General features: G+C 44.1%; 1 protein-coding gene across 1 annotated transcript; it reads left to right on the plus strand.

Annotated features, from left to right (window-relative positions):
- The first annotated feature begins 62 nt into the window (after positions 1-62).
- On the plus strand, positions 63-6287 carry Snrpg (small nuclear ribonucleoprotein polypeptide G). Its single transcript, XM_031382414.1, has 4 exons — positions 63-205; positions 3173-3195; positions 4006-4130; positions 6117-6287. Exons 1-4 carry the CDS (start codon positions 174-176, stop codon positions 6165-6167), a joined length of 231 nt encoding a protein of 76 aa, XP_031238274.1. The 5' UTR covers positions 63-173; the 3' UTR covers positions 6168-6287.
- The last annotated feature ends 7535 nt before the right edge of the window (positions 6288-13822 follow it).

Raw genomic sequence — 13822 nt, forward strand, 5'->3', positions numbered from 1 at the left:
TGGTCTGCACGTTCAGGCGTCCCCATTCTTATCGCGAGAGGAAGAGTAATGTTCTCCGAAGGCGATTGGCCCGCGAGGCGGTGACGTCAGACAGCAGCGACAAGCCTCCCTTGCGCGCGTTTCTGAGGCCGCTCACTCCTTCGCCGTTGTGCTGAGCCTGCTGAGCAGTCGCCATGAGCAAAGCCCACCCTCCCGAACTGAAGAAGTGAGTAGAGTCGGCCCGATCGAGACTCATTGGCCGCGAGAACCCTTCTGTCTAGCTCGGGCTGCCACCGCTGGTCCCAGCGGTCGGGGGAGCCGGAAGTGGTACTGAGGTCCGGTCGGCATGGTTACCGCAGTGCCGGTGCCTCTGTCTTCCCAAAGCTGGGCTCTCCTCGGGGCAGGCAAAGGCTACCTGGTTAGGGACGAGGGCACCGGTCGAGGTCCATGGTTGTGAGGAACCGGAGACTCATAAGCTTAAAGTGATCGATTGGAGCGGGGCGTGATTGGCTCTGATCTATGGAGCCAATACTCAGGAAGCTTAGGCAGGAGGATTACCGCGAGTTCCAGACCAGTCTAGACTAAAAAAAAAAAAAAAAAAAAAAAAAAAAAAAATTGAGACTCTGTCTCGAAACAAAAAGTTGAAGATGAGCTAGCGTTTGTGTTTCAGTAAATGTGCGCATTTTATTGCGTTCATCGAGAGAGATAGGCTTAGTTATTTTTTTTTTCCTTCTTGATGCTCACAGACATTTAAATGTGTTTGTGCACGTGCGTGCAGTTCCTGCGGAGGCCAGAGCGGACATTGGATCTGCTGGAGCAGGACTTGTAGGAAGTTGTCAGCCCTCTGGTGGGTACTAATAGCTGAACTTGCGTCCTCTGGACAAGCAGTAAACGCGGAGCCATCTGCAGCCCCAGGAACTAGGTTTCTGATACACTGTCCTTGTAGTCAAGTTAAATTTAAATGTTGTGTAATATCTTGCTCTGGTAATAAATCCATGGAGGAGCATCCATTTTCTAATTGTAGAGAGCTAGTTTTTGAAGAATTTTATTCTGTACCCAGTAAAATCAGGCAGACTCTTTGGTCCCAGACACTACTGACTGGCCTGAACCTGTCGCATGTGCACATAGTCGTTGGGTTGCTCAAGAGTACAAGATTAATACTGGATCTTTTTCTGGCATAGCCAAATGAACTGTCCTGTATACAGCCTGTTTGTCACTGTGAAGTTCTGTCAAGACTCCAATGTAGGGAAAAGGTCACATTTGCTGATTTTTGTATTTGAGTACACATTTTAATCAAAGCCTCAGTGTGAAACCCCTGCAGTTTTATTTGAATCTGTTAAAGAGCTATTAAACCAGGGCTGGAGCGATGGCTCAGAGGTTGAGAGCACTGACTGCTCTTCTAGAGGTCGTTAGTTCAATTCCTTGCAATCACATGGTGGTTCACAACCATCTGTAATGGGATCTGGTGGCCTATTCTAGCTTGCAGGCATATAGGCAGAACACTACATAATAAATAAAGATCTATTAAACCATAAGTCCAACATTTTAAAAAGAAATTCCCCTGCACTGTTTGTTTTGATGATGAGCTAATGAATGAAGTTATATGGTCTGGATTCAGCAGGACTTGGCAAAATGGCATTGGTTTTGAACAAAAGGACTGTTCCCTACCTGTAATCTTCAGTGTCCTCTAATTCTTAACAGATACTTATTTATTATGCTCTGCATGCATGTATGCCTGCACACCAGAAGAGGATGCCAGATCCCGTTATAGATGGTTCTAAGCCACCATGTGGTTGCTGGGAATTGAACTCAGGACCTCTGGAAGAGCAGTCAGTGCTCTCAACCACTGAGCCATCTCTCTAGCCCAACAAAATTAATTTGTAAAAAACTTGAGCATTAGAGAGATGGCTATGAATGCTTCCTGCTTTTTCAGGGGATCTAACACCCTCTTTTGAGTGCCTCCCTACACAGCATACATTCACACAGACACAAACAGATACTCCAAGTAATAAAAAGCTGTAAGTGACTTGACTAATGCTTTAACGTTAAATAAAGCACTGTATTGTCAGGCACGTTGGCATACCTCTGTAACAACACACAACACACACAGATATAACCAGATCTTTGTAATTACATTAGTGTAAATTCCCTAACCCATGTCAACAGCATGGGATTTGGGGCTGGAAAGATAACTTGGCAGTTAAGGGACCTGAGTTCAGTTCCCATCACCTGCACTGTGCAAGTCAACACTGCCCATGACAACTTTAGGGTATCTGATGCTCTTCTGGTTGCTGATGACAGCTGCCCTGGTACACGTACACTCACTCACACACACTACAGGACCTTTACTGTTACACTCACTCACACACTACAGGACCTTTACTGTTACACTCACACACACACACTACAGGACCTTTACTGTTTTGTTTTGTTTTTAAATTTCATGATCCTTACTGTTTTAAATGTTGTGTTTCTTTTGTACAAATTTAAAGAGGTGGGGTTTTTTTGTGGTAGTTGTTGTTTTTTACATTGGTTTGTGTATGTGTGTACATATACCAGGTGTGGAAGTCAGAGGACATTTTAAGGAATTCATTCTGTGCTTCCAATAGTGAGTTCCAGGAATCAAAATCAGGCTTGGCAGCAAATGTTCTTACCCACTGAGTCATCTTACCAGCCCAGATTTTAGCAATTTAAGAAAAGGAAAAAGGCAGGGGAGTGGTGGCACATGCCTTTAATCCCAGCATGCGGGAGGCAGAGGCAGGCGAATTTCTTAGTTCAAAGACAGCCAGGGTGACACAGAGAAACCCTGTCTAGGAAAAAAAAAAAGAAAGAAAGAAAGAAAGAAAAGAAAAAAGACTTTGCTTGTTGACACACCTTTAATTCCCCATACTGGGGAGTTTAAGGCCAGCCTGGTCTATACAGTGAGTTCCAGGATAGCCAGGGCTACATACAAAAACCCTGTCTCAAAACATTTTATTTTGTATGTGTGAGGGTGTGCACATTTGAGTGTAGGTGTACCCCAGAGCTGAAGTTACTGGCGGCGGTAGGTCTCCTGACACGGATGCCCTCTGTAGGAACCCTCTTAACATCTCATCCCAGCCCGAGCAAGCTTTTAATTTAACTGATTCTGTGCTTGTTTGTGCTTAGAATATTTTTTTTAGGTAAATCCTAATTTTTACTCTTGCTTTTTCAGGTTTATGGACAAGAAGTTATCGTGTAAGTTTGCCACCACCTCAACTACTTAGTTTCTTTTTGTTGTCTTAGCGCTATATATCTTTGGAAATGTGTTGTAGAGATTTAGTACATAAACATCTAATTCCTCTCCGCTAATCAGATTTGTCAGAGTTGTAATTAGACTTTTTTCTTTGCCTTCCAATCGCCAGTACCTCATACTTTAGATTATCTCACCTGTGCCTCCCTGACCTTGACAGAATTACGAGTGTCCTATGTTACAGTATTTGAAACTTTATCAGCCCCTTTTCCTTTCAATATGTTACCAGGGTGTTGGGCAAGCAGCACTTGATGTTTCTTGTGCATGTGTAGGTTTAACTAGAAACCTCCTGACCCATGCAATAGAAGAATGCTGAAATTTTAAAATTTCCTCTCTGCCGTACAACAGCTCTTAACCTTGAACTCTGTTACTTGTAATTGGTTCATTTTTGTAAAGATACTACTTTGCTTATAAACTTTCTTACAAATACATTTATGTATAAATGTCATGGCAGTTTTACTTGGGGGCAATCATTGAGAAGGGATCTCGCTGTGTGGCCCTAGCTGGTCTCACAGTCCTCTTGAAGCAGCCCTCCTCCATTGTTGCCAAGTGCTGGGATTACAGCCATGAGACTCACAGGTAATGTCTCCGAGGTCTTCAAGGCTAAAATGTAGCCAAAGAAGAACTGGAATATTAGGATAGAGTTAGCCTGGGGTTAGGCAGATAGTAGGGGTCGTGGTCACACATCCCACCTGGTCTATGATGGGTGGTTGAGCTTTATTGACAGTTTATTGAAACTTCTTTTTCTCTTACAGTAAAATTAAACGGTGGCAGGCATGTACAAGGAATACTGCGGGGCTTTGATCCCTTCATGAACCTTGTGATTGATGAGTGTGTGGAGATGGCAACCAGTGGGCAGCAGAACAACATCGGCATGGTGGTGAGTAAGGGCGGCATCCTCAGAGCCTTCTCTCCTTCACGTTCCTCATACCAAAGTCTCAGGTTAAAACCAAGTTAGTTGTCGATGAAAGGTAAATAAAAAGGAAGGCTGGGCATTTGCATCTCCTCTTTCCTTTTTACCTATGGACTCATTCAACTGTGGTAATATTCCAAGTACCTAAAGATAAGATCTCACCTGAAGAACCTTCTCAACATAGATCTTGAAACAGCTAACTGTTGGAATTCATTTCTGAGCTTTGTCCTATAAGAGATGGGCACACATATCCAGACTTTGACAACAGTAAAAATTCTGTAACATGCTCATGCTTCAGGATGTCTTGTTAAGATACGGGTTTCAAGAGCTGGAGAAAATGGCTCGGCTGTTTTAGTTTGTAATTATTTTATGTGTATGGGTGTTTTGCCTGTACATATGTCTGTACCATGGATGTGCCTAGTGCCTGTGGGGCCCAGAAGACAGTGTTGGATCCTCTGGAATGGAGGTATAGAGAAAGCCAGTGCTATTAATCACTGAGCCATCTCTCCAGGCCCTGGCTCAGTGATTGAGGGTACTTATTGCTCTTGTAGAGGTCTGGAGTTTGATTCCTAGCATCTACACTGCAGCTCACAACCATTCCAAAGCCCACTTCCAGGGGATCCAATACCCTCATCTGACCTCCTTGGGCACCAGCCACACATATGGTGTGTGTAGATGCATGCAGGCAAATTTTCCATATATATAAAATAGATGAATCAGAAAAAAACATATAGGTGTTAGGGCTAGGAATGTAGCTCAGTGTTGCTATGCTTGCCTAGCACACACAAGGCACTACTTTGCATTATTGGCGTAGGTGCTATTCATAATGACAGCCATTCATGACAGAAAATAAGGTAAACCTGAAGGAAAAAAAAAAAAAGCAAAGCTTGTTTGAGGTAGGGCCAGGCTCTATGGCCTGCAACTCAGGGCACTCCCGTTTCAGGCTTTACAAGTTAGTACAGTCTTATACAGCTGAGCTTTCATATTAGACTTACTTTCCTACATTCATTAAGCAATGGTTCTGTGGCCACAAAAGGAAGGTTTTGGTATTTTGCAGTAAGAACCACATTTTAAATTGCTGTTTGTCTTGCAAGACATGCATGTCTTACATACCATGATCTTCATAAAGTGGTGAGCACAGATTTATTGACAGGATTAATGTAAAGACTTTGTTGTGGTGATAAGAAGTCATATTCTCTCTTCCCCTTCATCCCTGAGCTGAGTGCCCAATACCTTGGACTTTTTGGTTTTGTTAAGGTTGGGTATAGAAGGGTAAAGGTAGACCCTTATTATTTTACTCATGTATGTGTGTGTTTTCTCAAGACAGAGGTCTCTGTGTAGCCCCAGCTGTCCTGAAAGACACTCTGTAGACCAGGCTGGCCTGGAACTCAAAGAGATCTCTCTACCTACCTCATCATTTCAAATCAAAAGTTTATGGTATTATTTATTTCAGAGTTAAGTGTGTTGATGTACATCTGTAATGCCATCTGTCAGAATCTGAGGAGGAGGAAAGCAGCTATTCTCTGTAGAAGAGATTTATAATCCTTGTGTGAAGAAAGAGCTGGCAGATGGCACATACCAGTAACCTTAACCAGTAACCCTGGTTCCCAAAAGCTAGGTCACAGTGACTTGGCATCTTATAAAGTGAATCGTTACTTTGCAGTCTTGATACCAATCTCTTCTAATAAGCCAGGGGGCTTCCTTTTTCTTTTTCCTTAAAATGGGATTTCCCTGTGCAGTCCTGATTGGCCTGGAACTCCCAGAGATCCTTCTGCCTTTGAGTTACTAGAATTAAAGGCATGGGCCACCATGCCTCACTCATGTCTTGATTTAAAATTAACTTGGTCCTTGTGACTTGTTATGGTTCTTGAGAAAAGCCTCACTGGTGTGTTGTGTTGGAAAATTATGATTTGTCTTTTAACTGAATGATTTTCAACTGACTTCTTTCTCTAGGTCATCCGAGGAAACAGCATCATCATGTTAGAAGCCTTGGAAAGAGTCTGACCAGTGTTCAGCAGTGTGTCCACATCCCTCCCAAAGGCCTGTTTGATTGTGATGTAGAATTAGGTCATGTACATTTTCATATGGAACTTTTTGCTAAATAAACTTTTGTGATACTCAGAAGCACGTTTCTGGTGTTGTGAATGTAGAGATTGAACGGGTACTGTTTCTCCTCAACTGTTCCAGGAAGTTTTATGCGTTCAAGTGGAAGCTTCTTGCTCAGTGTGAAGGGAGGCAAGAAGTCTGTAACACTGAGGAGATGAGCTATAGATGTGTGGCTTTAAACGTTAGTTTTAGTGCCTTTGACCGCCTGTGACTTCAAACTTAAGTTCCTGATGTGGAATTCTTGGGATGGAAGGGTTTAAGTTTTAGAATATTTATTTGTATGTCATGAGCTGTCTTGGGATGGGATCTGCCGCTTGCTTTTCTATTTCTGTGAAGAGACACCATGTCCAAGTCAGTTTATAGAAGAATTTTAGAAAAAAGAAAAAAAAAAAAAACTATTAGGGGCTTAGCGTTTAGAGGATGGGTCCATGTCCATCCTGGCAAGAAGCATAGCAGCAGGCAAGCATGGTGCTGGAGCAGTTGCTGAAAGCTTAAGTCTGTAGGCAGAGATCTGACTGGGAATGCCTGGGGCTTGGCAGCAGGCAGGCATGGTGCTGGAGCAGTTGCTGAAAGCTTAAGTCTGTAGGCAGAGATCTGACTGGTAATGCCCGGGGCTTGGCAGCAGACAGGCATGGCACTGGAGCAGTTGTTGAAAGCTTACATCTGTAGGCAGAGACTAACTGGGAATGCCCTGTTAATGTGTCGCCTCTAGTGACACCTCCTAACCCTTCCCAAAGGGTTCCAGCAACTGGGAACCAAGTATTCAAATACACAGTGGCCTCATGGGGGCCATTCTAAGTGCCACCACAGATCCAAATCAAAACAAGAAGTTTATAATGGAAAAGTATATTTCCTATTTGTAACTATATATGTTACCTTGTGGTGATAATACTGTTTTATTAATTCTTGTGGGTGTATATGTATCTCTGCATGTGTGGAGGTCAGAAGACAGCTTGGCAGCAGTCAGCTTTCTGTTCCACTATAGGGATTCTAGCGATTGAACTGAGGTCATCAGGCTTGGCACCAAGCATCTTTACCGGTGAGCCAATCTGGCTAACCTATGCAGTGTTTTAGCATGCTTGTATTTTGACTGCAAGTTATAGGAGTTACAGGTTTTGAAGTATTTCAGATTAGAATGCTGTATTGCAAGTGTACTTTTTAACAGGACTTGGGTGTGGCCCAGTAGTGGTGTACTTAAGGAGCTGAAGACTTTGGGTTCAAACCCCCAACTCTGACCCACCACATGCCTAGTAAAATAACCCCAAGCTTAGTACAAAAACAGTAACACAGGAAGTAACATGGGGCTGCTTCTGTCTGACTTAATCATGAAATGGAGTAATGGGGGGGGGGTATTTTTAATTTTGTTGGGGTTTGGGTTTTGAGACAGGGTCTTGATATGTAGTTCTGACTATCCTGGGACTTGCTATTTGGGCCAGGCTAGACTCAAACTCGGAAATAACTTGCCTCTGCCTCCCAAGTGCTGGATTGTGTGTGCCACCATGCCTGGCTTGTGGGGTGGGAATTGTGAAGAGTAGAAACAGACTTCAGAGAACAGCCTTACCATGAATGGCAGTGAGAAGAGCAGTCAGGGTGCTGTCCTTCAGTGGCCACCCAGCTCAGGACTGACCACAAACTGGAGGCTGCATTCTAGCCCTCAGTCATTCCAAGGATGAAGCTGCTGGAATCAGTGACAGTTGTACCACACGTCTGTTGGGCAGTCTAGCCCATTATTCAGACAATTCTGAGAGTCATTTAGTCTTTTTAACACATAAGGTAGCCATCCTGTGTAGCCAAACTTGTGTGTCTGAAGTCAGCACCAGGTCCTTCCTCTGACTGACCTGCTCTTGGCTCCCTCACCTTGACTGTAAATATTGTAGGGTTCGAAGAAGAAAAGAGGTAGTTCCTACCAGGTAATGAGAAAATGTGTTTCACGTTCCTGAACCAAATAGAAAATTTCTCTCACAGACAAATACAGCCTTTCTAGGGCAGCGTAGATGGAATTCAGTAAGAGCTGTATCCATCCACAAATGAACTAGAGTAAGCTCAGCCTGAGGTACAAAGACAAGCAATGGATTTCATTCATGGTAGCGTAAGATCAATCTTACTTTCTAGATCTTGCCATCCAGCCTAGAATTTCAAGAATAGAGGCTTTGCCTGGTGCTGTCTGTATCACGTAAACTCAAAGTCATTTAGAGATTTTTTTTTTTCCTTGCTTGAGGGATGTGCTTCTGTCCAGCTGGGAAAACGTCAACCAGAAGCAGCGTGTACTTTCCCATGGCCTCAGGTATCTGGTATATTGCCAGTTTTAAAAAGGATGTGGACCACCATGTTGGGATGAGCCCTGGGCAGCTTTGTTATTGGGGGTTGTTCTTACACAGCTAGTATCTGGGTTGCCTCCCCTATTGTCGAGTGTGAGCCTGGCCCTAAGATATAGTTACGCAATTAGTGGGTTTCATCTGTAATAAATAAGTCTTAGCTAGATCAGGCAGCAGCTCTCCTGGTGAGATGACTGAGTTTTCCTTTTAACAAGAAGGGTCTTGTCATTTTTAACTCACGTAGGGTCTTCCTGCCTTTGCTCTTGAACATACAGGTGATGAATGAGGCCTGTCCAAGGTCTGGAGAGATGGCTCAGTGGTTAAGAACCCTTGTCATTCTTCCAGAAATCCAGATTCAGTTCCTAGGATGCACATGGTGGTTCACAATCATGCTTAACTCCAGTTCCAAGGGATCAGATAACATTTTCTGACCTCCACAGGCACCAGGCACATGTGTTACATGTGTTACACATAAATTTAGGCAGGCAAAAGTGTACACACACAAAAGCTACAAAAACTTTTTCAAAAAAATCAGTTTAGACACTGGGGGGGGGGGGGGGGGGGGGGGGGGGGTCACTACTGAGGCTTCCCTTTTAGCTGACCTTCCTGACCTACATGTGGACTCCACCCTTTGGCCAGTCTCAGGCTCTCTGTCTCCCTGTCTCCCTCCCCACCCCACACACACCCTCTCTGATTTTTCAAGATGGTTTGTATAGTTCTGGCTGTCCTTGAACTCACTTTGTAGACCAGGCTGGCCTAAAACTCTACCTGCCTCTGCCTCCCAAGTACTGGGATTAAAAATGGATGCCACCATGTCCCACCTCAGTCTCTTTTGATCCCTGTATTAACTACTTTTGCATCACTGACAATATGGCAGAGGCAAGTTGAGAGATTCATCTTGCCTCAATTCGGAGGGTTTCAGTTCATGGTTGTTGGGCCTTGCACCATGTGTAATAAGAGCATATGAGCAGAAGACAGCTGTTTCTATCACAGCAGATAGGAAACAGAGAACACCATACGATAGAACCCTCAAAGGCCTACGCCTAGACCTACCAGCTCGACCCCATCTCCCAAAGTCCCACAGCCTGCCAAATTAACATTCAGCATTAGGAGGCAAAGGTGGATGGATCTCCATGAGTTCCAGACCAACCAATGAAACCCTATTAAAACACACACACACATACACAAAAGGAAAAGGACCTTACAAAAAAAAAAAACTAGTGTGTGCACTGTAATGAAAAAAGGCCTTGGGAGGAAAATAGCCATGAACTCTTAAAGAAACAGTGTCAGGTTGGAGACAGGGCTAATGTGGAGTATATTTGCCTAGCATACATGGAAACCCTTGGTTCCACCAGAAGAGGGCACCAGACCCCATTACAGATGGTTGTGAGCCACTGTGCTGTTCTAGAAGAAGCTAACACCATGTACACAGCCTATCTCCACAGCTTTTATCTCAGCCTTTACCTAGATCATAAACACATGTGCCAAAGGAATTCAGTTCCTTTGCTTGGGATGATTGAAGGCTAGAAGGCAGATGCCCGCAGTGCACATCTCTTGAGATTGTGAGAGGTCGGTCGGTCCTGAGCCATCTGATGGACAGCATCCTCACTACGCTTCTCAGGAGGAACTGGCATATATGGGGTAGCGGTTCTCTTCACCACCACTCCCCACTTGTATCAGACACAAGCAGCCACACTGCTACTTCCTGGGTGTCACTGCTCATACTGGAGAGATTTCTTACTGTGCATAGTGTGCACATGCCTAAGGAGCTAGAGAGATGGTTCAGTGGTTAGGGTTTGCTGTTCTTGCAGAGGATCTGAGTTCAGCTACCAATACCCACATTGGCCTGTAACTCCCTCTTTTGACCTCCGTGGACATCCCTACAAATGCATGCATATATAATGAAGTAAATCAAGGTAAAAAGACTATTAGAGGAGACTGGAGAGATGGCTCAAAGGTTAAGAGCACTGATTACTCTTCCAGAGGTCCTGAGTCCAATTCCCAGCAAAAACACATGGGACAGAGCAAGTTCCGAGTAAAAAAAAAAAAAGTTTAGGTCCAGGAGTGGTGGTATACATCTTCGATCTGAGCCATACCTTCTGCTGGAGCTCAACATAAGGACAATGGAAAAAGAAAGGCTTTCTTCTTCATCTGCTTACACTTACTTGCCAGCATATCTGTCACAACCTAATTCTTCAGGATTCCACTTTATACAGAAAACCAGCTGAAACACCCAACCTCATGAGACTGGGCAACCACTAGAACCTTGGACTTCCCATTTGCAGTTGCCTATTGGGTTAGTTGGAACTGTAGACGGTAAGTCATTCCATAATTTTCTTTACTACATAGAGGCATTCCATAAGTTCTGTGACTCTAGAGAACCCTCACTTACATTGCCCTTAACAATCTAACCACATAAGCTTCACTGTCAACTAAATATATCCCTTTAAAAACAAAAGGCTGGCTGCCAAGTCCTGTAACATCTCAGTTGCTTGCTCACCTAGCTAGTGGCTTTAGAATATAAAATGACAATGCAAACTGGATCTGGGATAGAGGACCACTGATGAATCTCTTCTTCCACTCTCATTGGTATTGGAATGTTTGTTCCAAAAAGATTCCCACAACACACACATACGTATAAGTAAAAAAATAAAAATAAAAAAAAAAATTGGATTTAAAAAAAAATGTCCTGAAGCTCAAAAAGCCCAAGGATTTCAAACAAAAAGTAAAGAGAAGACGAGCTGGCTATCTAGCTTTCAACCTGGTTCAGTCCCCAGGACAACAATGAATAAAAAAAAGCAGGCAGTCTCCTAGCAGTGCCAGTGGCTTCAATCTAAAGAACTGTGAACTCATAAGAAATGTTTCTGTACTTCTCCAGATAGTGGCAAAAAGCTGCCAGGTCCAGCCCCAGCACAAGGATGAAAAAGGACCCCATGAAACAGTTTAACTTCTGTGTGGGAAGGCCTTCCTTACCTTCACCAGTGTAGGACACGCTACCTTGCTTTGTGGGCATGGCGCTTGCCTCAGGGCTGGCCTTCCCAGTTTTAACGCTGGAGCTCCAGAGACAGCATTTCCAGAAATCCCAATGAACACTCCTCAGCAGCCCTAACCAGAGGAAAACCGGCAGAAGAGCCAGTGAGAAAAGAAAAGGAAATGTACTCCCAGTTAGAAGAGGCTTTGGGGTGACAGTTGTCTTGCAGCTAAATAAAGGGAAAAGAAGAGCTACATGGTGAAGGCACATGCCTTTAATCCCAGCACTTGGGAGGCAGAGGCAGGAGGATCTCTGTGCAGATCGAGTTCCTGGACAGCCAGAGCTACACAGAAAAGCAAGAAAGCAAGCAAGCAAGCAAGCAAGCAAGAGAGAAAGAAAGAAAGAAAGAAAGAAAGAAAGAAAGAAAGAAAGAAAGAAAGAAAGAAAGAAAGAAAGACAGAAAGACAGACAGAAAGACAGACAGAAGGAGAGAGAGAGAGAGAGAGAGAGGAAGAAAGAAAGGAAGAGTGGATGGATGGACAGACTGATGGATGGATGAATGGGAAAGAACACAATGGAATTGTTCTTCCTTGATTCCAAGGCTTGTAGTGCCAAGGAAGTTGCTTCTACAAGAGTGGGATGGGGAATCTCCACTTAATACCAGGGAAGCCTACTGGAGACTGAGGGGATTGCTGCTGCACAGGCTCAGTCTCCATTTGCTTGGCAAAGTACTTGCCTATCAAACCTCTGGTTCTGTGGAAGGAATTTCTAGAGTTATCCAGCAGACTAGTGACCTTGGAGTTTAAAATATAGTTGCCAGCATGACTGCACACACTTTTAATCTCAGCACTCCAGAGTTAGAAGTAGGTATATCTCTGTGAATTTAAGACTAGCCTAGTCTACATAGCAACTGCTAGACCAGTCAAGGCTACATATGAGACCCTGTTTAAATAATAGCAACAATAGCAACAATGACAATTTAAAAAAAACAACAACAACAACAACGGAGAAAACCAGCAACTCAGAAATGGCCCAATCATTGGCTATGCCATTTCCAGGTATGTATCCAAAGGACACTTAAAACATCACAGGCATACCCACACATCCATGTTTATTACAGTGCTATCCACAGCAGCAAAGTCACGGAATTAGCCAGGTGTCCAGCAATGGGTGTGAGGACTGTGAAAAAGTGGAACATAAACACAGAGGCATTTGATGCACCTATAAAGAATAAGGGCTGGAGATGTGGCTCAGATGGTAGAGCAGTTGCCCAAGATACATGAAGCTCTGGTCTCCACAGGAAGAAGTTCCTGCAATCGGCAGAGCAAGGAGAGCTTGGGTAAGTCCAGAAAAGTCTCCCAAACTCAAGGCAAGGTCTTCACCACGACGCTGAGCACTGGGGTTCACAGTAAAATACATCAGATGCAGGCCATGTTGATGTCTGAGTCTGTGTTACCACTAAAGGCCATTTGTACGTCTGTAGTATGTGCTGCCACCAAAGGCTATGATGGTGTCTGGGGCTGGGGTGGGGAGGCAGTACAGGCGTGCTGCAGCAGAGGGCAGGGGGTTGATGTTTGTGGACTGTTCTGCCAGAGACTGGACTGAGGTCTGTAACACAAGCTGATGCTGGAGGCCATGAGGATGCCTGTAGTCCATGCGATTGACAGAAACCACGTGAAAGTCCATGATCCGTGCTCCCACTAACTGCAAAGGACAATGAAGCTACTTTTGCTGTTGTTTTGATGACTGCAGACTCATAGATGAGAATGAAGGATGTAGAAAGCTTCTGTGACAATTCCTACCCTCCATCCTGCCCCCTAAAAAGTAACAGCCTAGACAGGAAACCATCAAAGAGATTTCTTAAAAATTGTGGTAAAGATGCTGACATGTAACTCTGCATGAATGATGGCTTCTGGTGGGGGTGTAGGTGGGGAAGGACTCAGTACACTTTTAAGGGGCTGGTCACAGGGAGTGTGACCACGCTCTTTAACTTAGGTTTTGGATGTCAGTGCTGGTAGTAGTGGTAGTGCTGCTGCTGCTGCTGCTTCTTCCTCTTCTTCTTCTTCTTTATTTTTTTAAAGATGTATTTATTTATTATATGTAAGTACACTGTCGCTGTATTCAGACACTCCAGAAGAGGGCAACAGATATCATTATGGATGGTTGTGAGCCACCATGTGGTTGCTGGGATTTGAACTCAGAACCTTTGGAAGAGTAGTCAGTGCTCTTAACTGTTGCGCCATCTCTTCAGCCCTCTTCTTTTTCTT

Source organism: Mastomys coucha, unplaced genomic scaffold (assembly GCF_008632895.1).
Source record: "Mastomys coucha isolate ucsf_1 unplaced genomic scaffold, UCSF_Mcou_1 pScaffold20, whole genome shotgun sequence".
Lineage (NCBI taxonomy): Eukaryota > Metazoa > Chordata > Mammalia > Rodentia > Muridae > Mastomys > Mastomys coucha.